The following is a 27,084-nucleotide window of genomic DNA, read 5'->3' as shown; positions in this document are numbered from 1 at the left end:
TTTGAATTTTAAAATCAGCTGTTGCAGAAGCTAGAGATGCGCGAGCATATCGGTAGAGCGCGCTATCGGACGACGGCAGTCAGCTGTTTGATGGGCAGCACTGGTCGAGAACCAACCGAAAATAATCATTACTGGTGCGCAGTTGTTGTTTCCATAGACGTGTCAATTGTTTGTCTAATTGCGCCAGCAGCAGCAAAACGACGCCAAAACACACATGCGCATTCCAGCGCACAAATATCCCACCCACGGAAATCGCAATACCATCGCCCCAGCAACGCGGAGGAGGGGGTGGACTCCACTTTTCCAGGGAGAAAGCGAACGTACGCATACGAGAATCCGAATCTGAGAATCCCCAATCCCCGAGTCCAAGAGAGCGAAGACGACACTCCAGCTCGGTATTTGAGCCATCGACATTCCGCTGCTCCGTCAGTTTTCAGAGGACCTTCGAAGTGGGCAGCCGAAAATCCAAAAGTCTCCTGGCAGCGAACGGAAAACCAAAGAGAAAAAAAAATAAGAAAAGCTAAATCCAGTTGGCAGAGAAAAGCTCAAGTGGTAATTGGCTGCGACTCAAATTACTTTAGTTGTGCAAATAGCGAATAGCTATAAACCCAAAAGAAAAGAAACTCGAGCGTGGCGTGTGTCCATGTGGAAAATCGATCGAATCGCAGAGTATTTATCGTGTAATTGTGCCCAATAGCCACGCAATTCCCAGTCCGTTTTATTGATTTTCCCCACCGCCTCGCCAAGTAGCAATAAAAAGCATTCTTTTCCCTTCCATCTCGACCATCTGGCCAACGCAATTGCAGCGTGCAAAATTCAAATTTCAAGTTAAATGCGAGAATTTACATAACGCCGAGCGTTGAAAGTGAAACTTCTGTGGTGCGAACGAAACACTGAAAGAAAGGAAAACCCATTACAGGACATTCTATCTGCCTCTGCCCAGTGTAGTAAAAGTTGGAGCGCCAGGAGCGGGAGAGCAGTGGAAAACCGTGAGAACCGCGAGAGCAAGAGAGCCTAGAGAGCGTTGAACGTGCGCACGTCTTCCTGGTCAGGACACACCACCAATCCTTGAGAGAAACAGCAGGAGCCAACATGTTTTCGGGCCTAACAAATCAATTCACCTCGCTGGTGGGCGCCGTTAAAGGAGGCGCTGGCGACGAGGATGTGCCCGCGCCCACTGGAGATGCGCCCGCAGCCGCTCCAGCAGCATCCACATCCGTGGAGGCCACGGCCTCCTCCGCCGTGGACCCGGAGGCAGCTGCCGCCGCCGGTGGCGAAGGACTCGAGGGCGAGGAAGCTGGCAAAAGGTAAGTGTGTGAATCGAACACTGCGCCCTGGGTAATCCTTCGGCCCATCTTTCTAGTCTTCCGTGACTGTGACTCCGAAATCCTGACTTCAGTCGACCTGACATGGCGTGCCAATGTGACCTTGCTATTTGTACCTTTTAACATTTCGCCCCGTGGAGTTCCTGCCCTCCAGCAATCGCTGCTTTACGGCACATTCATCATTGTTTTGACACACTCCGCTTATCCTGCATTTTACGTTGCATTCCGCACGCGCTCACGTGACTGAACATAATTGCTTAAACTGGAATCCAAATGCCCGATAATTTCGCTCCCATATATATCCCATATGGCTCCGTTTCCTTGCGAAGCAAGTTGACTTCCTTCCCTGAACTTTTCTGGCTAGCAATTTCGATTTGAAAATGCCAGGCCATTTTGTGGCTTAAATGGATTTCGTTTGATTATTCGTGAAAGGGTGGATTGCGGGCTGAAGACTGTTTTTTAATATTTGAAATATGTGAATCGTCATAGAATATAGTATAATTCAGTCTTCAGAAACTTCTCTTAGCTTGGCATATATGTATTACTTAGTATGCTAGACTGTCAGTACTATAATTCTCCAAACGAATTTATTTGCCCTAATTTTGTTGACCAAACGAAATTCCTTGAACTGTCAGAAAACGGAAAAGAGCAACTCTATGCTTACAAGCTTCCGACTGGTTTCTTGGTTTCCTTCCCTCAAAATGAATGATAGTAGTGCCCTATTTCTTTTCGACCTCGCCGTATCATTTGACCTCGTCCTTCGCGCTTCTTCAGGGTACTTCATCAATCTCTAGCAGGCATTCTACACCCCAGTTACGTTGGGTTTGCTTTATCCCACAAGAGTGTTACTGCCGTTTTAACCTTCCTTTCCTCGAAATAAATGAAAGTAAATTCCAATTATTCGGCTGATATTTTGGACAAGTTAGGCCCGCTGTGATGGCCCGTTAATGCCACAAGTTGCAGGCTAATCCGGAAGATCAGCCAAAGTCAAGTAACGTTGTTTTTCACTTAATTCAGCTCATTAATATTTAATTGTGCGAGTGTGCGCTGGATGCCAGGATGTCAATCCGGGGCACGTTTTTCCAAACAGCTGCCAACAGCTGGTGTCGTCGTGGTCGTCGTCGTTGTTGTCTTTGAAACCCAAGTCCGTGATGTGTCACGCCTTTTCAACGGGGCGCCGTTCTCCTCCTGCCCCGCAAGTCCTTTCACTATCAATTGACATTGACGAGTTGGTCCACCTTCGTGTTGTTCTTTGTATCTCGTCTTTATTTCACTCTTTTTGTTTTCTGTACGTTCCAATGAAAATAATTTGCACGTGGCTCCTGCATAACCACAAAATGTTGAGTCATTCGAGCTGGCGGCTGTCCCCCCGGCGCCCACGTCCGCTTTCACCACTCGTACACTCTGGTTTTTTGACCATCTTGCTGTGTGCGAAATACTGTCACCAATGTCGATGGGGGGGAGGTCGAGCACTCGGAGGGGGGCTGGCTGGGAGGCAGGATGTGTTCCTTTTGGTGGTTGCTTTCCAGTTTCCAGTTGACTTTTGCTCGTTTTGCGGATCGATACGAGAGAGCCGTGCGAAAGGACGCTCTATGCTCCTCTCTGCGAAATGTGCACATGTGATGTGGCCAAAACGAGTAGAAACGACGGTGGCGGCCGCTCTAGAGGATTTGCTACTCCACCTCCTGCCCCGCTCCCTTGTTGTCCTTTTGTCAGCCTATTTAATAATTGTGCATTCAGAAAACGTGTGTGCTGGCTTGTTGCCTGTCTTTACGCCTGTGCCCCTGCCCTTTTCATTTCATCGCTCGCCAATCAGCGTCAAATCTCTATAATTTTCAATGAATTAATTAATTCAATTTTCGCTGTCATGCATATTGAGTTGCTCATGAAGCCAATGGGGTCGGTGATTTAGCCCAAAAATCGGTCAATATTCGATTAAGGGCTGCCCGAAAAAGTAGGCTATGCCGGAGTAATAAGCGAATGCATTTCCACCCATTAGTTAAGCTCCTCCGGATCCCCACCTGTACATGCGCTTCCTCGCTCCTTTTCTGATTTTTTCTCTGCCTTCGCCAGGGCCAAAGTTGTTGGCGCTTTCAAGGACATTTACACTATTTGCACTTGCTCTCTGCGAGTGTGTCTGTATGTATGCGTGTGCCCTTGCCTTTGTTGCTAAAATTATGCCAAAATAAAATGAAAACAAATACGAAGCGAAAGGGTACGAGTAACTAACTATTTCATCTTGCGACCAAATTGCTTGGCAAACGAGCTGGACAAAGTAAAAGTACGCAATGCATTCTTAACGCCGCTTGACACAATTTACTCACCAACAATAACAGCTAACTCTTGATTGCTAGCCAGTTGCCATGCCATTCGGGTCATCATTAGGCACACAAGCAGCAGGGCGAGGGCAAACAAAAGTTAAGAATTAAATATTTGCACATGTCGCATGGTCTTGGCCTGATTGAAATATGCCCTCTATATGCAAATAGCTATCACGAGTCCTATTCAAATTATATAAGTATTATATTTGAGCCAACAAGCAGTGGAAATCAAAGTCCGGCCGAGATTTTCCTTTTTTGTCCGCCCACCTGGAGACAAACATAATAAAATCAAAGCGATGGCCTCAAAATAAATAAATAAATGCGAGTCTGGCGAAATGGAAAACCCACAGAAATTTATCGAGCGACATTTGGCCTCCTGAACCGAACCGAACCAAACTGAACACACACATTTCCCAAGGATATAAAAATATAAATAAGAGAAACGAGACGGTCGGCGGGAATCCAATTGAAATGCTGCCAAGCCGAATGCAAAAGGAAAACCCCACAGGCTACTTAAATTTAAAGGCGGTATTAAAATTTCATGTCAAGGCAGGACACCGCCGGACATATCGCCATTTGCCAGGACATGGCGTGGGTGCTAACGACGCCCTGTGTCCGAGCGCTCGCCATTTGACATTTGCCAGCCAAATTAACGCCCTGGCCTGGCACCAAAAGCAGCCAAACAATCCCTGTGGTCAGCAGCTACTCCTCCTCCGCCTCCTCCTCCACTCGCTGCAATTTCAGTACGTTCGGGCAGGACCTTAATTGCCGCCTGCGCCGTGGGTGGGTCCTGTCCTGTCCTGAAACTATTTGTTCTGTGTATTTTTTCAGCTGTCGCATTTAATTCAATTTATACGACGCTCGAATCTTTTCTGTTGCGGCATTGTGTGCTTATTGTTTGCACCACGAATTAATATTTATGGCTCTGGGCATTTGTTTCGTGCTAAATCATTCGGCCCATATAAATAGTAATTTTTATGCAAATTAAGTGTTTGTCACACGAGTTTTTCACTGCCTAATTGCTGGCCAGGGAGTTTCTCACGCCCACTCAAAGAAAAGGGCTGATTTAGAATGCGTGTCGCACGGTAGTTTTTTTCATTTTTTTAATTCCCAGAAAGATGTATAATTCATTTGGTAACCCTTTTCTATTTTTAGTGATTTTTGATTTAAACACATGTTAGCTGGAATCTAAAAATTCCCAGTTGCTAAGTTTTTCATGTACATAATTGGCTGCCCAGTGGCTCCACTGCTAATCAGAGGCCATCAAAGTGTCCAATCAGCTTAACACCGATTTTTATAGATCCACCTTTTGACCCCGACACGTTGGCGCTGTCCGTGCCACTTTTGCCACACCAATTGGCGGTCAATTATGCCAAAAAAGCAAAGTGGGCCAAAGGTCTTGCCAAACGGATTTTTATGGCCCTGCACGCAGGAGCACCAAAACCGAAATGCCGACAAAAAAATAAAATTTAATGCTCCTCGTAAACTGACCTCCCAAGTTGGCCAAGGTGCGAACGACGCAGATGCTCCGCGTGGTCCGATTTAAAACGCAATGAAATCAGGACACGGCAGGAACATATGGAAATATAGGAAACCGGGTGGGAAACATATGTTAGCAGTTGGACTTTTGCTCGAATAAAGATAAATGGAATGTCCGCAGGATGGGAAAGTGCACGACCGGAAGTCAACTAAAGCGAGTCGAGGCAAGGCAGCCGGAAGGCCAGTCACTGCTAAAAGTTTGTGTGCCGTTTGAGCCCTTCACGATAATGTTGCCATGTTGCCAAGTTGCTGGGCCTGCTCCAGACGCAGACGATGATAAAGTCGCGTTAAGAACCAAGACAAGCGCTGGCAAAACATAAATATTAACGGAGCGCGGAAGTGACAGGCCAACCGGGTAATGGCAACAAACGATGCAACAGACGGGGGAGGAGCCAGGAGCCACATCCGGGGAACAGGAAGCGAGGGACTGAGTGTGTATGTGTTTGTGTGGGCCGCAGCACGCACACACATAAAAGCCAGCAAGCAGAGGTCTCACAGGACCTCACAGGACTTGCGTCAAAGTAGCAAATTACGGCGTATCGTAAAAACGGCAGCCAGACTACGTGCTTTGTTTCTATTTCCCACTGTCCTCGCAGCATGAGAAATGCTCTGCCAAAAACTTTGCTCTGGATGTCAGGGAGGCTGGCATCCCTATATTTATGGCCGCGAGTGTGCGACTGGCACGTCTAAACTTAAAAACTTGCTTTCATCTGACTGAGTGGTTTAAATTGTTTGTGTTTGCAAACTGTATGTTGTATCCTTTTGCAAAGATATCTTGATGCGAAAGGATTAGGATATATGATTAAAAATCTTGGAATAATAAATATTAGTTTGGCTTTTAAGAATATTAATATTTTAGAATAAATCCAAGTTCCCTGGATTATCTGTTTAAACCTCGCCCATCTGTGCCATTTTGTAGCCCATTGAGTGCACATTCCCAGTGCTTATCCAACTATGCAAATGGCTGTAGATATCACACATCATTCCCCCTCGTCCGTAATCCCTGTTGGGGTTCCTGTCAGTCACAGTCATAAAGCCAATGGTTCCAGCAAATAAACCGCCTCTTGAATAATATTTAAAATTTACATAAAACGGGCACGCTCTATAAAATAACAGAAAAAAAGTAATAATACAGCAGAGCAAAAGTAGAAAACATCGCCGTTTGATAAGCTGGAAAATTTCGAGGCTGCGAGGGTTGTATTTGCATTGCGTTAATGGCAGCTCAGTTGCCAGTGCTAATAGCCAGACCCAATTGCTCATATGTATGTCTGCTTTTGGCCCACATCCTGATGGTCGGGGGTGTGTGATGATTTGGTCGAGTGTAAAACACATAGCCCCAAGCTTTCACAGCGGCCATTTTGTTTTGTGCTGTGCTTCATAAATTTCCGCCTGGCTCTGCAGTTGAAATTTATGGCTCGGCTTTTTCGGGCTCCTGCCTAATCACGGTGACGGGGCGTATACGTAATGCTGAGTGTAGGTGGCGCTGGAGTAACCATCTGCCTTGTCGGTCGAGCCAACGACAGGACAGCTCATTGTCTCTGGGCATCAATTCGGGTCTTTTATTGGCGAAACAGCCTTTGGGTGGCTTTTGTTGCCCGTTGGCCTAACGCAATTCCGTGGCTGAAAGTGGCGCAAAAAATGTGTATGAAAAACACGCGTAATTCAATTTCAGCTTCGGAAGCTGCAGCGGCAGGATGGCTGGACTCCTTTGGCAGCCACGTCGCCTAGAATTCAATTTTCGGTTTCGGATGCCGCCACCCGCGTAGCAACGTTAACGTGCGCAATTAATTCTGTCAACAACAGGCTTCTAAACGTCTACGAAAATGGCTCGTGGCCATGGTTTTTGGGCCCACTCTATTCGACGTCGCACAATTTGCAATTTAAATGGTACACCAGCAGCGGCGTTTCAAAACTTACACATTTCAACTCTTTTAGGGTTAGGCTCCTCGATTTTAATCCAATTTCGTGGACCTTTTTTGGGGGAATAATATAACTTTTAATGAGATCAAATCAAGTTTCCCGGGAAACAGTATCCTTGAAAGTTTTTCCCTCACGGCTTTTTCAATAAACAAAATTACTCAACTTTACTGCTAATGACATTATCCAATGTTATGTTTTGGCTTCTCGCAGCTTTTAAGCTCCCGATAACGCAATCCTTTAAGTGAAAATTCACACATTCCATGGCTGTACGTGACAGGCGAAACCTTTTACTTAGCAAATTTTCGTGCCCAACGGCCGTCTTAAAAGGTTTCTGACTTTATCTAGAAATGGCTGTCAAAGTTTTCCAAGCGAAATTAAAGCCTTGCCTCCATCTACTTTTTGATGAAACTTTTTACGGTTTCAAGCTGCCCTTTTTTCTATCTGAGCAATATCGATTTGGTTGTACTTATTGCCAGGGAAATACGTTAAAGAGATGGTATTTACACTTACCGACTTGACAGCAGTGGTCGCATACCGGAGTCAAAGCATTTCTTAATTAAATGACGACCTCCGCCTGCGACCCTTTTGCATTAGATCAGGGTCAACCCATCCTGCCATATTGCATCTTTCATTAAATCGGCTCGATGTTGTGGTGGTGAGTGCTGCAATTCATGCTTTCACCGATTCATTCATTCACTCATTCATTCGCCTGTGACTCAGCACGTCGTGTGTGTTGTGCAAGTTGGCCGTTAATTGAAAATCGCAAACGGCTTAGTCCTTCCATTTGACTCTGGCTCCTAAAACAGTTTGCTTTGTAATTGAGTAATGAAATATGCCAAGTCACACACTGCGAAACGAACACACTTTCGCCTGCATAACAATTAAGATAATACGACTGGGGGCACACGAAGTGACAGTGAGAAGGATTGCTGCGGAAAGTGTGCTAAAGGTCAACACGTTGCTGCAACGTGGCGCAGTCCTTGGATGCTTCATCGCTGGGTGCGGCAGTAGGGATTACGCGGCGTATGGGCAACATTCGTTGCCAATTCGAGAGCACTGAAGTCGGCAATAAAAACTGTTGCCTACTTAGCGGGGTTTATTTTAAGAACGTATCCATATTGGTCCATATGCTTATTGATTTCGCTTCTATAGGAGACTATTCAGTGTGTACACTTGTTTTCGTACTCTTCCGACCATTTATTATCCGTATGCTTGAGTCGGCTTTAATCATATTCCACTTGAAGGACATGCATGTTTTGCTTTATCTATCGAGCGCAATAACCCATTATTATCTCATTAGTTTCAGGCGTAACCTCGTCAAAACTAACACTCTCGCCATATGTTCCCAAGTATTGGTGTTGTCATGAGCAGAGCGAGCAAATGCAAACAGTGCAGCGTGCATTGAGTGCCGGAGCTCACAACATGGCGTATACTTAATTAGCCTTATAATGAATGCCATGTTATGTAAAAGGACGCAGTAAGGAAACTCGCGAAGGCGAACGGCTGGTGCCAGGAAGTTTACGATCCTTGCCGCTGCTGCTGCTGCTGTTGTTGCGGCTGACAATTTGCCATAAACATGTTGGTGGCCAGCGAAACAGGGGGTTGCTAGATGAAACGCAGAGCTTCGCTTAATTGAATAAAATTTTCAGTTGCCACTGAATCGGTCGGCATAAATTACGCATGGGCCACTCCCCAACATTGTCGCTCCACTGACAGCAGCAGCAAAACAACACCCACTCCCGTCCCCATTGGGTGCCCTTGCCTGCATGCATTTTGTTACATTACGTATACGCGAAGTGTGCCAGCTTAGACTTTTATCTTGGTTGCCCTTTGCAAGTTGTACGCCCGACGAATACGAGTACTGTTGTTTTGCTATTCATGGCCTGTATCGCAGGACACGAGCCGCAAACCTTATGCCATTTTTATTGGGTCAAGGTCAGAGTACGATTTGCATTTTTTTTTTTGCCCCACCTGCCATTCGATACAATTCGATTGGTATTGTTTATCAATACTGCGCTGCTGTCCTTGTTGGCAAATTGCTACATAAATATCTGGAAAGCAGCTAGCCACAATTCCCCCGTTGAGTTGATTTATGTTAAGAAATTGTTTTCCTCCGCTCAGCTGGAGACTTGCGAATCTATATGTACGAATGGGCCACTGGGTCCGCTTGAGCGTGAACTTTGGTCTTTTATTTCGCTTTCATGTTGCGCCCAGTCCTGTTTCGCATTTGTAATCATATCCTTTGGCTTAATTAGAGGGTCAGGTCAGGAAGCATTTTAGTTTGGTTGGGCGTTTCGCAGGCCTTTGTGCCCGAACGGTTGCCCAGACCCAACACGAAATGATCTAATTAATTTGCCTAATACATTCAAAATCGCTGGTGATATACATCTTCATTAACTTTGGAAACTCTTTTCACTCTTTTTGCAGGTAATTATCCAAACGGTGAACAAACCCGGATGAAAATGTAGTTGGGAACGGAGGAAGGAATTAAATAAATTTATCAGACTCGGCGGGTAACAGAAAATACCATTTCCATGTAAAAACCTGACTTATTTGTGTAGTTTGTTTTCATTTAATTTAAAATCGCCTGGTTTAATTTACCTAATTGTGAACCCTTCTTGATTTCGTTTGATCAGATATATTTTTTATTTATTTTGATTTACACTCTTATGATTTCTTTTAGACTTCCCAAATCCGCCTCCCTGGTTGATTCATTAGTATCCGAAGCCACGTAAGTTCATTTCGTTTGTATTTTTATATTATTATAAGTTTATACTTTTGTAATTATACCTAATTGGAAGCCATTATCCCACTACTTGGGCCCCAACTATAAACTATTTACCTTTTTTCCAACGCAGTAAGAGGAAAACTTTTGTTCGCAGTCGTAAAATCATTAGCACAGAAACTTTTTCTCAAACTGAGCCGCGACCACGCCCGTTTGGGCCATCAAATGGTGCACAGGTAGGGGTCTAAAAGTAACCAAAAGGGCTGCAACCATAATCGCCGAGGGGAAGTCAAAAGCTAACACAAATTGCCTGCCCGTTGGCTGCAAAAGTTGAAGTAGAAGCCACTTTCACATGTGTAGTGACACTTTCGAGAGGACTCCGGGAGACTCCTTGCTGGTTTGGCGAAACTCTGCCAATCGCCGTGGGAAATTCGAGTCGCAAATGTAAGCGCTCGCCCACGTGTTGAGCATTAAGTGGCCTTTGTTTGGTGCTGCCCCTGCCTTTGATATTCATTTCAAGTTAATTCATCTCAATCAGCTTAAATATCAAGCTAAATAATTCATTTGCATTTTCGGGGCGTGCTCGCTGCGTATAATTAATGCGCATAAAATTCCCAACACTTTGCACCTTTTTGCTACCGGTTTATAGCCTTTGGGCCGCCTCCTGGGCTTTTGGCCATCATACACACTCACGCGCCATTCAGTTTTTTGATTGAGCGGCAGCGGACCATCGCAATTCAGGAGCCAAAGCCCTTGGCAACAATTGTCCCAAACCTTTGCCGTGGGATGTTTATCATTTCGGGGACTGTGCCATTAAATTCGAAGCTATAAATAAGTGTGTGTATAACCCGAAATGGTTGCACGAAACAGTTAATCACGAGCCGAAAGGATATCCTACTATTGAAGACCGTATATTCTTCTTCCCACACCTATGTTATTGGTGCTTTAGTGTATTGAAAACACTATTGTTGAGTTCCCCAAAACCTATGCTACTCAAGAGAAAAGGAAAAGAAATTCCCGCATAACATAGTTGTCTGACAAACAATATAAATGTATTCAATATTTTATTGATATATTTTATTATATTGTATTCATTTGGTTTATATATCGTATTTGGCATAAAATTATTTCAAAATTTTATTTGGCGCGAATGGTCTTATACGCATATTTAGCTTTGCCAAGGGTAAAATTCCTAAATTAGGTTAATTTTTTGAATTGCCTTTCGAAAATTGTATATATCCATTCGTGCGAACATCAAAATGAAACAAGAAAAGCCACAATTGACAAGTATCCTGAAAATGCGACAAGTGAAACAAAAAGGACTCTGAAGAGCTGGTTATTCACCCTTTCTGTCCACCTGTCATTTGCATGCAGATTGTTATTTTTCGTTCCTCTTTCCTATTTTTAGACGTTGTCGGCAACTTTTAGTCTAATTAACCTTGCTCAACCGCATTATGTTGGTTAACCCAGAGAAATTCATTTCTAACTCCACTTAAATTGATAAAGTGTTCAACCTCTCACCTTTTTTAATCGTCCTTACTCGTAATATTTTTATGGGACTTCTACTCAAACAGCTTTGGATATTTCGCGTCGACTTTGATGATTATGCTTCTTTTTCGCATTTCTAAGCTTTCGCAGTCGTTCCTTTAAATGTACGTGGCTTAGGTGGGTCGTTTCCTAGAATGTTGAATCCCCGGTAGTTGCGACAGCCATTAGGCAATCATATTAAGTGGTTTAGACCGGGGGGTTTGTGAACAAGGCGCCTAATTATTCTAGTATGATTATTTCGAAGCGGTGGTATGTGTTATTGTTTTTGTTATTTGGTTTCAACCGAGAATCCTGTGGGACGTACTTGTGATTGTCGTAATTAAACAAGGCATAAGTTAACAAAAAGGGCTTGCGGCTGAATCCAGAAAAAAGGGTTCATTTTATAATCAGCTCAAAGTTGGTTTATTTTTACCACCATTTCACAGTAGTTCCTATTGTATGGGGAAAGCGCCCAAAAATACTTCTAGTTGAGGTAGACACTTGAAACTTAGCAACAAATTTTCATATTTTTGTAGCAAAATTATATGAAAAAATCCGCCGGATTGAACCACTATATTATATAGCTGTCATATGAACGATCAGTTTGAAATTAAGTGTTAGTATGCAAAACTCTTTTGTTTTCAATTATTTTGCAAAAAAAACATGAATAAATTTGAAAAGCTAGACCAATTATGAGAAAGTAATGATACATTTAAAGTCAAAATTTGGAGTTTGATTTTTTTATTTTTGGCCTATGGGGGAACCACTGTGCATTGTGGGCAAACGGATTTGCAAATGAATTACCAATCGCCTTTTCTGGCCGATTCCGTTGATTGGGCCAATTCCCCGCGCAAAGAGTTTCAATCTCTGTTAGCCAGTTTGTTCATCAATTCTCGCTTTGAATAATTTATTCTCGACATTTTGCCTCGACTTACATTCCCCCATACAGTGCTCCACATGAATATTTGATAGGCCACTTTCCAGCAGATATTTATGTTTGCTCAGCTCACTTTAATTGAAAATAAAATCAAATAAAAAACCCAAAAAGTAAATAAAGAAAAAGAAGAAAAAGCAATTTTAAACGCGATATGAAAATAGAAATCTGCCGGGCATGAAAAGTCAAATGTCAAATGGCGAAATCGTAAGGAAGGCAGGCAACAATCGTGCCGATGGATGGATGACTCACGTTTATGCAGTCGTTTAATGTTGCGTTCATCTTTTATTAATAGCCACACATGACCATGATTATGTAGATGTCCTGTCCCCTGGCAAACCTGCATCCCAGCCACTCCCAGTTTCCCGCTTCTGGCGGTTTTTCCTGTGTTTTCCCGCCTCCTTTTTTCATGGACGGGCTTAGTCGCCTTCTGTTTACCTGCTCGCTGGTAATTTGTCAAATGTGGATTTTTCTCGGCGCTACTTTGCTGGCTGTTGCGCCTCTGACAGAATGTGGCATTTGCTAAATGGCGAGGGCAGCTTTAAAAGTATCGAAAAACCCGCATTCCAGCTACAAAATTATGCTTGTTTCACAAAAATTGCGTATGGCACTTATATTTTCCTTCCAATGCAAAATTATACAACAGTTTAACTAAGCTTCGCTTTAATACTGTTGTACCTCCCCCCTTAGTATAAGCCTACCCTGGGTGGGGGTTTTCGATGAAAATGATGATGGCGGAGATTCTTTGGCAGCAGATGGTGGAATGGGGTTGGGGAAAATGGAAGCTCAGCAGGTGCCTTTAGCCGGGTATCATTTCTTTTTGCTTTATACACGCATTTAGCTTTACTTTCCCTCGCATTATCCACGGCGAATGTAATAAATTTCCTATAAGCATTATCTTTAAATACAGGCCATTGTGTAGCAGCAGAAAAGCGGAAGGGAAGGAGCGACAGCAAGATGGAGGGCTCAAACATGACAACGGATTGTGTTGCCATGGTCTTTAGTTATAGGCCCATCAGCTCTGCCGTTTCGTGTCTGGTTCCGATTTAGACCCTTTGAAACTGGATAAATCTCCGCTCGGCGCCAACAAAATCTCAATCCAATTAGAAAATTCCAGTCAAAGGGGAGGGTGAGGATATGCAACACTTCATAGTACTCCAATTAACGACTACAACAATTAAAATGGCCAATTCGCTAGAAAAGCCGTGAAAAGAGTGCACAAGAATATGGAGCAACTGCAACAGTTGACGCCGTTCTGTGCTGACAATGCAATTTTCGCATCAGAGGATTGGGGATCAACAAGGGGTTTTTCAGAGTGTGGGGATGAAAGTGTCAAGCTGGGTGGCAAGCACTGCTAAAACGCCAAAATCCCCACCCACCCCACTGCATCCCTTCCTGCTCTTTTCGCCACATTTGCACTTCTCCATTTGCAGTTGCAATTGCAGCGAATGGTTCTCCCCACCCAAAGCCACCCACATTGCTTTTCCCAGACAGGCTGCAATTTACATAAGTGCCATGTGCGTTGGCCGTTGTTTTGTCATTCACTTTTTCGAAGGGAATGACACCACGACTCCACGACATTGTTGCAATAAAAAAATTGAAGAGTGAAAAGCATTTTCTGCAACATTTTAACTGGGAAATTCTGCAAAAAACTAGAAGTGAAAAAAGAAATGTTACACCAACACATCGCTGTTTACAATACATGTTATTTTTGACATATTTTGTGTGTAAAAATGCTGATTTTAAATTGTTAAATTCAAATAAAATTTAATTCGATTAAAGAGCTTGGGAAATTTCTTTTGACAAATGACGTAGTGAGATACAGCGGTGGTCATATAAAATAATCCTCGAAAATCGATTGCCGGCGCCTGAAAAGCCAATTAATTAGTTTTTGCTGGCCTTGTTTACCCTCCGGATTTATGATGAAGATGTCTGAAGAATTGAGGTCAGCCTCACTTCACTCCATTGTTTCCACTGATTTCTGGCATTGCGGCATGTCGTATTTCTTGTTCTATGTGTTTGCCGCAGCGTTGGCCCGAACTTTTATAATTAAAACTTTTCACGGGAAAATTCTGGTGGCAGGACAAAAAAAAGTTAGCTAAAAAGAATGCTTAAGAGCAGCAGCAAAAAGTCGATATGAGTGCGTATCGCATAATTAAAGTAGATGGAAATTTATGATTCACACTTGGCAGAGAGCAGGAAATGTCGGTGGGCTACTTTAAGAAACCATCTCTCAAGTGAATGTCCAACCACTTATCGGTTTGCTCGTGCTGAGTTATGCAATGCCCATCTGGGAATCCTTGGAGCCATAAATAAGACCGGAAACTGTTGCCGCCGCTGTCAGGTCAGTAAAACTGCGTAGATGCCAGCTCCAACCCCTCAGCATCCTTTTAACCAATGACGAAGACATAAATCACAAAAGGGAAGCCCTGGGAGAAAGTAGAGCAAAAAAAAAGGAGCGAGTGCCTCCGGTCCCTTGCTAATGATAAGCTCCATGGCGATAGTCATTGTCGTTCCATATACTGATGCGCTACAACTTTGCCGATATGCCCATCGAGATGGTTTCCTAATTGGTCGGGCCAACATGGCGTATGCTAGATGCGGCTCGACATATGCTTCTTTAATCTCCTGACCCAGTTGGGTACAAATTTAATTTGCCGCCTCAATTAAGTGCAGTTGGGGGAGAAAAAAAATTAATGGGTCCTGGCTGCAGTTTTATTCGATTTACGGCAGCGATTTTTCACTACTGCTCTGATTCCGCATCGATGAGCATCCATACAACGCGGCGTATGCGCAATGCCTGTCCACTATTCCGCTGGCCTTGCCCCGTCATAATGAAGCATAATGCACATGAATCTACAGATATATAAGTGCAGGCGCGTTGCTCGAACCGCATACCGATTGAAATCCTTTGCTTGTCATTGTGAGTTTTATTTTATTTCCTCTATATATAGCGCAGCTCGCTTTTTATGTGCCAATGTGCGAGTGCTATATCTGCACCAGCATCACCATATAGAATATCCTAGGCTCGAAGGGGGCGTATCCCTCTGCTTATTCCGCGTCATGTCCCTGCTCCTTGTAGCGCCGCAGGCAGAGCATTCAATATTGCAATATGTGTATGGAATATTTGAGTGTGGAAAGCGGAAAAAAAGGAAAAGGACGAGGACTTTTCTCCAATCGATTGTTGTACTTGGCTGAATGAAGACCCCGAAGCTCCCAGTCAAGCGATTTAATCATAATTTCACTGTCTTTGGGCAACTGAAATAGATGTTGATAATTTAAGTTTGCAATTTGTTACTCTTAAACTCACCATTGCATTGCATAAGCTAAGCTATTGATTTTCGGAATCCTGGTCTCCAATGTGCTACTTTTGATTTAAATATATATATATAAAATTAAACAAAATGAAATAATTTAAACAAGTAACAGAAAAGCAACATCCATTAACATATAAATTTAACGATGGACTCTATGAAAAGAAGACCAGTTTGATTGTGCTGTTCCTCTTGCTCTGCTCCAGGGAAATGGAAGATTTAATTCATATAATTGCAAGTATATTCCTAAACGACTTACGATGTAGTACTCCAAGGGGGCCCGGCAGAGTGGACAGGCTTTGGCGGGGCTGTGTTTGTAGACATTGCATAGACAGTTCTTGCAGAATGTGTGCTTGCATGGCGTCTTCACCTGCCGACGAAGCCTGCCCAGACACACAGGACAGCAGTCATACATGGCTCACTTCAGCTCACTTTATTTCCACTTTCAGTTTTTCGATGATCTTTGTGTTGTTTGTTGTGATTGACACAGTGTCGGTCTGGGACGAAGTTTACGGCAAAGCCGTCTCCAACAGATTTCCTTCCTATAATACACACAATACCTCCCACACACCTATGTGTACTCTGGATGTATAGGCTTGTTAGCTGGATTTTATTTATGACGTCGTAAAAATAGTTCAACGAATCGCGCAGGATTATCAAACAAGACAGAATTTGAAAAGGGTGCTTAATGCAGTTATTTCAAAACTATTTCTCTTTAAAAGCTGATCACGATTCATAATAATATTTTCTTCTTAAATCTGAAGATATTGGCATAAATAAACAAAATATCGAAAGGAAATCAATTATTTTGCCACACTGTATGTGCGAGCTCTTATACTAAACATGTATGTGTGAGCACGAGCTCGGCGATTGGAGGCGCCTGCTTATTGTTTGACATGGTACATTATAGATTTTTATCAGGCCCTTATCCAGCGCCACCCACATGCGAGCATTGAATATTGTCAAATTAGGGCAAAGATTGATTGTCATTTTGTCAGTCAGTCACTCAATCGCCAAGGACTAAGGACCCACGACTAATGCTCCTTTCTGTTTGCCATTTCTTACAGCGGTTGGCTGGGCAGTGCCAAGGGTTGGCTGGGAAACGCCTCGATACCGTCGATGCCAGCCATGCCGTCGATGCCATCGATGCCGGCCATGCCAGCGATGCCATCGATACCATCGATCCCGGGACTCCGCAAGGGCGCAGGAGCCGATGGAGCCGAGGGCGCCGAGGGAGCTGTTGCCGGAGAGGGCGGAGCCGCCGCCAGTGGAGCCGTGAGTGGTGGCGAGGATGATGACAAGTCGAGGTATATTAGGTATGGGTGCCAGCTTGACAATGACGGAATTATATACGAAGCAGCCGTTCAATACAAACCAATGCCAAAAAAAAAAAAAAAAATTATGAAAGAAGATGAGAAGCGTCTTTGTACTTCAGTTCCCTGTTGCGTCTTTGGTTAACCTCCGTTTAAGCCACACTAAGTTCTTCAGTCTTTTGTTCAACTTTTTTGGGTACCTTTTGTTTGAAGTCTCTGGCGAAACAGTTTCCTTCCTCAACTGGAAGGAACACGAGCAGAGGCTTAAGTTTTCGTTGGTTTTATTTACAATTAGTTTGCCTAACCGAAAGTTGAAGCCTTTCCACACGATTTACTTTAATACTAACCCAATTATACACACGAGTTTCTCTTGAAATATATTATAACTATTTACGATTTACCTACTCCACATCAAAGGAAACTCGTTTTCCTCCATTTATTTAGTTGAGATATTGTTCCGCATTCCCACTTAACCAATATATTTATATACTTATTCATTTGCTATACACGAATTTTCTTGTGCTGGTTCAAGTTTCACTTTTTCACATATTAATAACTTTTTGTACAAATCAAATATGATCTGTCTCTCTATAAATTTCTATATCTCTTAACCTATCTATCTTTCCATCTGTAAAACAAAACAACATCTTAAAATCGTTCAAACGTTTTTGTATATAAAAGTAAATATTTAAACAAAAAACCCACCTGAAATTGGCTTACAACAATCACAAAATTTTGTCCCTTTACGAGAGTTGGAAAATATTATTACTACCTGACTTTGGATATGTTGAGCATTTACCTAAAAACTAAACAATACAATAAGTAATCTTATTATATAGTAGGAAGTATATAAAGTATCTTTTAGTGTAACTTCAGATACATATCTGTAAACGGTAAGTTGATCATATCTCTAGCCTTGGAAATGGACACAATTTTGAAAAAAAAAAAACAATAACATAAAAATCAAAACCTGAAATTACCATAACTCATTTCATTCAGCTCATGATCAAGTACAATTTCCATTTGATCAAACCATTTGATCAAACAACTGAATAGATTTCTTCTTCAACACCAAACACATAAACCATACAACATGAATTTAGCAGTCCCATTTGATATTTTCTATTATTTAAAAACATTTCGCTTCTATTAATTTCTCAAACGTGCCGAAATCGAAAACGTTAAATCTTCATTTTCTCGACATTAACAATTGCCCAAAGTATCAGATTCCATCATTTTTGAGCGGCCCATCGAACCAAGTCAAGGAAACCGAATGAAAACCATAAAAATAACTATTTGGAACCAAGTCCTTCGTCTACGTACAGTAAAACCTCAAAAAAGCTCAACCCTAATTGTTGTTGGTAGATGTGTATCATTGTCCTTATTTCGATCATTATCATAGTGTTTTCATTTTATTGTCTCGAATCAAAAAAAAAAATCATCTCGCTGTTTTGCTGTGTAGCCTCCTTCTGTGTACCATTTTCGTTTTTCATGGCCTTGTTTTTTTTTTTGGTGTAGCAGCTAAAAGTTACCATCTCCCAGCTCGCTAAGTGTCTGTCTTTCTCGGGGACCGGCTTAAAAGTTCATAAATGGAAAAGTATGAATCCGTGATGCTAATGATGCTAATCAGTCCTCGCATGACTTTTGAGTGTGCTATCCCATTTGGAATTCACTTTTGTTCTACCTACTTTTAGTTGTGCCCCTGTAGTATTCGTTTTGGCATCATTCATCCTGACATTCATATGAGATTCCTTCATTTCATTTTGCATTCACGAATCAAACTGAAAAAAAAACAATATAAATAAATGGCTGTATACAAAAACATATGTGTAAATATACATAAGCGTTTTAAAATAAGCGAGTTTAAAAGATTATTTAAATGTAAATTAACCTGAAAACGTAAGATCACTAGTTAAAGAACATTGAACGTAGGGAATTAAAATGAATATTCGCATAATGAGAACAAGATCTTTTGATAAGAGAGACAGAACCCCAAACGAAAGTCTAGTAGATTTTTTTAATCAAAACGTGGCACGCTTAATGGCTGTTGATGCATGGTTAATTGAATGGTATATTTATTATTATTTTTTTTTTTTACTATTTTACTATAATCCTGTACCGAATTATGTGTTAAGTTCATTTGGCTTGCTGCCTGCTGCATGAGTTGTTCTTGGAGCTTTTCCCAATAACTATATGAATACACAAACGATATGGAAATTGCAAAACTATTCACACTCCATCTTTCTGCTCCCTCTCTCTTTTTATTCCGCTTCACAACGAATTCCGCAACTGCAGCGCCACGGAGGGCGCCGACTCGCATCCTGCATCGGGCGGTGGCACGCCCACCGGCGACGAGGGTCAAATCGGACAGGGTAAGGGCGATGAAGTCAAAAGTACGTGTCACACTTTGATTGGTAACCAAATTACAAGAGACAACTTCAAACACATTGTGCTAAATGTCGAATCAATGTCAACTCGAATTGCCAATTCAAAAAGATTGAGATAGAAAGCGGTGACAGGTTACTAACCCCCAGTTACAAGTAGTTTGAAATAACCCAGAACTCCCACTCCCATCGCACTCACTCTCAATCCCCTAGTGAAACGCTTGCTTTGTAGTCTAGTTTAGTTTAGTTTAGTTCTGTTGGTAGCAAGTCCCATTTGGGCTGATTGTCGTCAGTGGAGTGAAACTTATTGCAAACTGATTTGAATGTATCCGACAGTTACCACAAAAGTAACACAGCAGGCCAAACACTTTGGGTCCTTCTTGTCATCGGCCATCAGCAAGGCTGGCAGCAAAATCAAGGAAACTGTCAAGGATAATGTGAGTACAACGATGACACTGCTACAATGGGGCCAACCTCTATTTTTTCCTGCATATTCCCAGACCATTCTCGACTCGTTCAACAAGGAGCAGGAAGCCTTCATCAAGGGCCAGGGCGGCGTGGGCAATGGAGCAGCCCCCTGGATCGGACACGCCAACGAGGCCAAGATCAAGGAGGAAATCCTTGGCCTGTCGCAGGATCGCCGCAACTTCGTGCGCGCCCCGCCCGCCGGCGTGGACTTTGAGTTTAGCTACGACACCGCCTATCCCACGGCCATAGCCATTATGGCCGAAGACAAGGCGCTCGAGACGATGCGATTCGAGCTGGTGCCCAAGATGTGAGTTCAATGCTAGCGTTGCCATTAACAATCACTTGATCCGTATGCCTCTTGTTTTCCCCAGCATCACTGAAGAGAACTTCTGGCGGAATTACTTCTACCGCGTCTCACTGATCATCCAGGCCGCCGAGTTGGGCACTCTGGGTGCCGATGGCGTGGGTCAGGCCTCAAGCGGCGAAGATGGTAAGTTGGTTATAGCTCCTGCTGATCGTCGTAGACAACTCTGGAAAATATATACATATAACGCAAAGAGATGCAGGACAAACAGACTGCCTCGCTCACCAAACACTCACACTCGTTACTCGCGCGCTCTCTATCTATCTATCTATCTATATCTATAACGTGTATCTGTATCTATAACGACCTGCCTATGAACTCTGTCTATCTTTCTCTAAGTCTAAGTCTTTCATTTTTGGTTCACTTTAGCCACACGCGCCTGTTTAACTTATGATTTCCTCTTAGTCCTTTTCACACACGCTAGCTATCCAACGTTTTCCGTTCTCTCGCTCTTTCTACCTTACTCTTAAAACATGCCTACTATCTCTCGAGCCTCGATCTAACTAACTTGGCTAGCGTCTGTACTACACCGCCTAAGAGTATGCTCAAGTCTTAAGTTGAATTAAAACTCCTTGATTTGTATCCGTCCCACCACCCGCACTGGCTTGTATCGTCGAGGACTCGAATCCTGGTTTTCGGTTCTTCCTCACTCCCCCTAACGTTCATCTCAATCGCGTCTCGAAGCTCAATTGATAATCGTTCCACGAACTTCGCCAGTCGCCAGCCGCTCAGCGCCTCACCTCAAATCGATTTACTTACTGTGTTTCCTCTTTTCAGTTTTTTAATTATTCCTTTTTTCGTTCTATTCAAAATCAATTCGAAAACTCAACCATGCTGAACGATCAGCCAACGAAGTGGCCACTAAAGAAAAGAAATCCAAGAATGCCGAACCAGCCAAGGGCGATTCGAGTGTGAAAGCCATTGCCGAGCAGCCGAAGGCCGTGATTGAGCCGGAGGCGCAGGAGTGCGATGTCCAGGCAGCCAAGTCAAAGGCAAAGGCAAAGGCTCAAGCCGGCAAAGAGCTGGGCCAGAAGATCTCCGAATCGGAATTCGTTTCGGATGACTTCCAGGCCTCGAGCGAATCGGACTTGGCTGAGATCCAAGACGGCATGCGCAAATTGGGCATCGACAGCATGACCCAGCAGGCATTAGCTCCGACTGATGGTAAGAGTTTATGTTTTATTTTATTTCCCCTATAAGTTTGTTACTATTGTTTCGTTGTTATTTCTTGTTGTTTGATTTAAGGACTAACATTTTTTGTACATACATGAAATTGATCAAACGAATTTCATTGGTGTTCTGAGACACACGAAATATTCATTCATATACACATATCACCACATACAACATGCAACATGAGAAAACATCTAGTGTATCTAGTTATATTGCTTAGGCAGCGAGCTTCAGCTCTGATTTCATCTAGACTTTAGAGATCTATCCAGGCACACTCCATTGCCATCTGAGCACAATAATGTCTCTTGTCTGAGTCGCGAATTTGGTTTTCCTAACATCCCATTATCTATTTTGCAAACAAAGCCACACATGAAAATATATAATTTCTTTGTGCCAAACAAACAGAACAAACAATCTAAAACAAACCAAAATGTGTGTACAAATCAAGTGTAAAACCGAACAATTCTCTTTCTTCTCCTCTGCTCTGTTTCTTTCTTTTATGTAAATTACATTTTGTATGAAAATCGTTTTTACTTATTATGTGACAACAACTCAAGCTCTGGCATTTAATTACTAAAGCGAATCTATCAATTGAAAGTAATATTAAACCAATAACGAAATCACACAATAAATAAATATAGAAGTAAAGCAACTAATGGATAACAAGAGTATTATAAATTATATAAACACATATAAATATATATCCTGAATAAAATCGAACTCGACAAAAACTCTCATTTGCCATTTAGCGAACTGCAAAATAATATCAAATATATATATATATGTATGTATCATATGACATATAATTTGATTTCGATTATTTCGATTAAATTTCGAACAAGTTGAGTATGACCAAGCTGATCAAGAAATTCTTATATACAACTATATCCTATTGATACAACTTTCGCTCTCTCTTTGCAATTTCGTGCTCCTTTTTATTCAATTTGCAATTCAAGTTCATTTACAAAAATTTAGCTAGATGTAATTTTCGCTGTTTTCCTTCCTTCGATCCAATTATTATTTTGCCTCTTTCTTTGACACATTTCTCCACATGTTTTAAACTCAAAAGAAACTATATTCTAAACTAGCCGCGACACGAAAAGAACCTCCTTCCTAGAAATACACAAAATTTTCCAAAAGTATCTTACCTTGAATATCTGATGATGAATTTGTATGGGAAAACATTTTAACAAAACATTTATTTTTCTTCATGTATTTCTTGATTTATTTACGAATCATCTTGCAGAAGATTGAATGGATTAAAACCAAAAGACAAAACAAAATGCTAAATCTAAATTTCAAAATGCAAACAAAAAACCAACTAACAAAATAAACAAGAACAAAATTATAAAAAAAAATACTACAAAATTGCCCACAAGAAAGAAAAGAAATTGTTAAGCGAAACAAAAAAAGTACTACAACAACAAAATTATATAAATACTTATAAAGATATTCACTTGACAACAATGAAAATTTGAGTTGAACCCAGTAACGCCATTATTTATATAAACCGAAGACAGAAAAGCAAAAAAAATGTTACTAAAAAGACAAAAACCGAAACAAAATTTTGTGTGGTAAGTTAGAAATTGTTGGCTGAATTAAAGCAAAAAAAAAAAACATTAAAGTGAAATATATACAAATTGCAACACGTTTTAGTTGTGACAATTTTCGGTTACATGTTGGTTTTCAATTGCATAATGTTTCTGTTCAGCAATATTGTATGTAGATATTATCCAACAATTCAAAGTAGTTGCAATTTCAATCATTTCCCACAACGCTCCTGTCTGTGTCTATATAATCGTTGTGTATGTTTTTAGTATGTGTGCGTAAATTAATTAGTAGTCTTAGTCGACAAAGCTTTGTTTTTAGTTTAGCATTTCCATTATAGTTTACATTGAAGTGCGTGCGTTGAAAACTCAGCGGGGGGCAAGAAGAAAGAAACCTTTTAATACAAATTGGGCGCTTCTTACGAAATCAATTCGCTTTCTTATACTGCACAATGATAATACGAATCTCTGGGACCAACTCACCACACAAAATCGATGGAAACTAATTCAAAACTATTCAATTCTCTGGCCAAAACTATAAAACCCCAAGAAGCCGCATATGACTCAGTTTCTTTCCCCTGTTTCTCTCTATCTCTTCATGGCATTTTTGTTTAGATTGATTTGCAGCATTTGGTTTGCCAGCTTATAGAATACCTTATATTTGGCAAGCTTCGTCGGTTATTAGGCGTGTAAATAAGAATAATTAATCTAATATGTTCAGTTTGCTTGCTTTTTATGCGTAAATGCTGTAAATACACACTGAATATGATTTTTGTTGTAAACATTTTTGTTAATTGATGGAGTGTGAAGCAACAATAAGCCAACCATAAACCTAACACAAATTGCAGTTCGGGAACTACAAGCAAGTCATGGACTGGGTATCCTTTGGGTGCACGCTATCCGTTAATTAGTGCTAGAGCGACATTGGTGTACAGCCAGCCAACCCAATCAATTAATCCACAAATTGGCCCCACTTTGTTAATTGACCAAGTAAAAAATAAACGAAATTTCCAACTATTTGTAGACGGCTATTATTCAGTTACGGTGCGAATACCCAAACGCATAACAGTGTGTGAAAATCTATGTCTTAGCTATATCCCCAGAGACTAGCCGCAGGTAAACGTAAGCGATGATTGAACTGAGAACAACCATGTACTTGCTTGGGATGGTCACCTAACCACAATTCAATTGCTTGCCTTACACACTTTTGATACTAAACCTATATACCCATATACCCATATGCCAATATGCCAATATACCAATATACGAAATGTGTAAACCATGTATGCTAAACCTATTATATATCCGTACATAAGCAGATATCCGTTACTGACTCGCTGCTAAGCCACGCAAATACTAATCGATATTCCGCTTGTTGCTCCGTCTTTTGCCAGAGGAACAATGGGAAAAGGATCTGGAAGCTGAACTCAAGGACTACGAGGTGGTTGACGAAGGCGGCACTGGCGGCGGAGGACGCAGAAAGGGCAGGAAGGCCGGCGAGGACGACACGGAGGCGGATGAGGACGAACCGACAATATCAAACTTGCGCACACGCTCGACTAACAACGATTGGGAGGAGTACGCCGATTTAATTGAGGATACCGATGATTTAAAGTAATTAAGAGCTTATATCGTAGTTTCTTCTAAGTTGGCTCTAAGTTTATAACTATCTTTACTTTATCTTTCTTTCCATTCCTCTCCAACCTTGTTTCCTCCTTAATTGATTACCCTAATATTGTTAACCCAAACCCAAAAACAAACCCGAATCCAAATCCAAACAAAATACAAAACTATTCGAAACCACAGAACTTTGAAGTGCCTAAAGCGCACGATGTTGGGCTATCCATGAGACGAGGCAGTCCCAGCGCTCTTCTAGTGCCGGTGGTCCACAATCCCAGACATTTCCATGGGGGCTTGCCTTGGGGTGGCCTATTGGAAAAGTTGGTTGAGATACTATAGCCCCCGACCCAACACCCACTCAATTATTGGCCTCTGAGCAAAGCGTTCTATTCAGTTACGTTCAGACATGATATAAGACACTAAAGCAAAAGAAAACGATTTTATTTAACCTTAACGTTTTAACTGAAAAGTAAAAGAGATCCAAACCAAGCCCTAGCCAATCCGGTATTCAAATGTAACTACTATATTCTCTTTTATTTGGTTGACACACCGAGTGGCAGCGGTAGAGGGAGTCGTCGGTATTACTTGCCAATTGTTCAGCACACGAAGCAACCGAAATCTGGCAGTCAGTAACTATCAATAAGTACTTATAACATATAGACAGACACACAACTATGAGAGCGGGCCAGACGAGAAACTGGCTAATGCTATATATGCAGATCATATTTCAATATAGTGACTAACAATTGAGTAAACAAACATGCTTCAAAGGGAAATTTTGTTATTTATATTTATAAATAAATTATATATAAATATATATACACACATATATATATACAGATAAATTAATGCATTTGAATTTAATGTGTAAAAATTATTATAATAAAAGTATAGATATAAAATATGTAAAGATACGAGACACCCAAAAAAAAAAGAAAATGTTGAAAGTTTTAGTTTAAAAATCCTTGAAATGCTCTTCTTTTAGAAACTTTGAATTCAAAACAAGCAAAATAAAAATGATAGTAACTTATTAGTTGAGAGCAAAGAAGTAACATTCAAACGTATTATTTATCCCTCGATAGTTTATAGTCGAACAACAATATTAAACACAGAATAAATTATCATTGATTGATGCTTAAACAACACGTTGAAGAATAAATAAATAACAATGCATATAAATACCAATTGTTTAGCTCAATTTAAGGCGCGCCAACAAGTTTTCTTTTCCGAACGTTTTCAGTTCGAACCAAACTTCTTTTTGGATTTTTTTCTAAACAACTAACACCTTGCTGTTCCACTACCAAGACACGAACTTCCTTAAACAAAACTAAAAACAAACAAATTGCCAAAACAATAATACACTGATTGGACGACTTGAAAGATCAAGAAACTTAAAACGCAATTAATAAATTACAAATAACAAATGAAAAGTAAATGCAATTATAAACAATAAGCAGTTCAAAACATTTGAAACAAATATATACACATATATATTTATATATTTCACTAGACAAATTTTTATGCATAAACTAAAAACAAAACAAATTCTATATTATCAATGTTTTTGCTCTAAATGTCTAACTAATTGTTAATAAAACCAAAATAAAATTATTTTCTGCAGACAAACGTTATATGAGAATGAGAATGCTATGAATGTGTAATTATTTGTTAGCAGTCACGAAATATGTGGAAAACAGGCAGGCGGATGATACGGAAAAAGTAAAAGTTATGACATTAAACTGTATATTGTACATTTACTTTTAAACAAATGAAATGTATTTACACGAAACGGCATGGAATATGACAAACTAAAGAAATTTTAAAATTTATATTTACTTTGTGCGTTTTTAAACATGTTGGCGACACAATGACAAGCAAATTAGTGCATAAACCGAACTAATAATAACAATAAATATTAAAAATTAAAAATTAACGATAAATAATGTAATAATGTTGACAACATATGTATTTTACAAGGCAGAACGACCCAACCCCCTAGATCCAATCCTCACCGAATCCTGAAAGATATATCAAACCTCCAGCATTGACTCTCACACACATTTTTTATTGTCTGCAAATAGATTATTATTATGAAGCCGTAAAGAAAGCAAAAATTAAATTAATGTTTATGAGCAAAGTTTGTTGAGCAGCATTCCATTAATATACATTGCAAATTGAAGTAAAATATATGTAAATGTACTAATTAAAGTATATCACCCCCGAGACGAAAAACCGAAAAAGTATAATTTAGTTGTTTAATGATTGATAATATTTAGACACCAGAGGATTCCTCGTAGCATCCTCCGGATGCAAAAATTGTCAGCAAGAAGCAGAGGCACTCCCTGAAATGCCATAGAACATTTTCCACTCAATGTAAAACCAAGGGCAGAACGTGGAGTTTCTCTGACGATAGCACCCTGAAAACTAAGCACAGCAAACGGAAAATAAATTAAACATTTTGTGTAAAGTTCGATGACAGACCGAAGACGACAGCATGAACACGTACGAGTATATACATAATAAATATATATGAGAACAATTTAACGAGATTAAAATCAACTAAAGTAATAAAGGGAAAGTGTATAACTATTAAAACTAACGAAACGCCAA

At 41.0% G+C, this 27,084-nt stretch overlaps 3 protein-coding genes across 18 annotated transcripts; 1 reads left to right on the top strand and 2 right to left on the bottom strand.

Annotated features, from left to right (window-relative positions):
• The first annotated feature begins 68 nt into the window (after positions 1-68).
• On the top strand, positions 69-27,078 carry LOC6727891 (synapse-associated protein of 47 kDa). 16 transcript variants are annotated; one of them, XM_039294755.2, is made up of 11 exons: positions 69-552; positions 807-1,307; positions 9,789-9,836; positions 16,673-16,912; positions 19,214-19,311; positions 19,639-19,739; positions 19,803-20,077; positions 20,142-20,260; positions 20,981-21,298; positions 24,249-24,468; positions 24,661-27,078. In XM_039294755.2, the coding sequence occupies exons 2-11, from the start codon at positions 1,093-1,095 to the stop codon at positions 24,701-24,703; spliced, it is 1,677 nt and encodes a 558-aa protein (XP_039150689.1). In that variant the 5' UTR covers positions 69-552; positions 807-1,092; the 3' UTR covers positions 24,704-27,078. The 16 variants fall into 16 exon arrangements, 14 of the variants coding, with proteins under 14 accessions (XP_039150689.1, XP_039150697.1, XP_039150687.1 ...); XM_039294753.2 differs by having other exon boundaries at positions 70-552; positions 920-1,307; positions 16,673-16,921; XM_039294757.2 differs by having other exon boundaries at positions 70-552; positions 19,214-19,290.
• Positions 15,210-15,735, bottom strand: LOC27208221. The gene is given in 4 exon segments (XM_044923349.1): positions 15,210-15,442; positions 15,444-15,491; positions 15,493-15,549; positions 15,730-15,735. Coding segments are annotated over 4 exon segments (201 nt in total). The 3' UTR covers positions 15,210-15,352.
• Positions 15,359-16,124, bottom strand: LOC6727892 (E3 ubiquitin-protein ligase TRIM68). Its single transcript, XM_002103211.4, has 3 exons — positions 15,865-16,124; positions 15,602-15,802; positions 15,359-15,549 (listed from the first exon to the last, which is right to left on the bottom strand). Exons 1-2 carry the CDS (start codon positions 16,018-16,020, stop codon positions 15,761-15,763), a joined length of 198 nt encoding a protein of 65 aa, XP_002103247.3. The 5' UTR covers positions 16,021-16,124; the 3' UTR covers positions 15,359-15,549; positions 15,602-15,760.
• Positions 27,079-27,084: the final 6 nt, after the last annotated feature.

Source organism: Drosophila simulans, chromosome 3R (assembly GCF_016746395.2).
Source record: "Drosophila simulans strain w501 chromosome 3R, Prin_Dsim_3.1, whole genome shotgun sequence".
Classification (NCBI taxonomy): Eukaryota; Metazoa; Arthropoda; class Insecta; order Diptera; family Drosophilidae; genus Drosophila; species Drosophila simulans.
The sequence above is the reverse complement of the archived record's forward strand: the minus strand, read 5'-3'. Positions and strand labels throughout refer to the sequence as shown.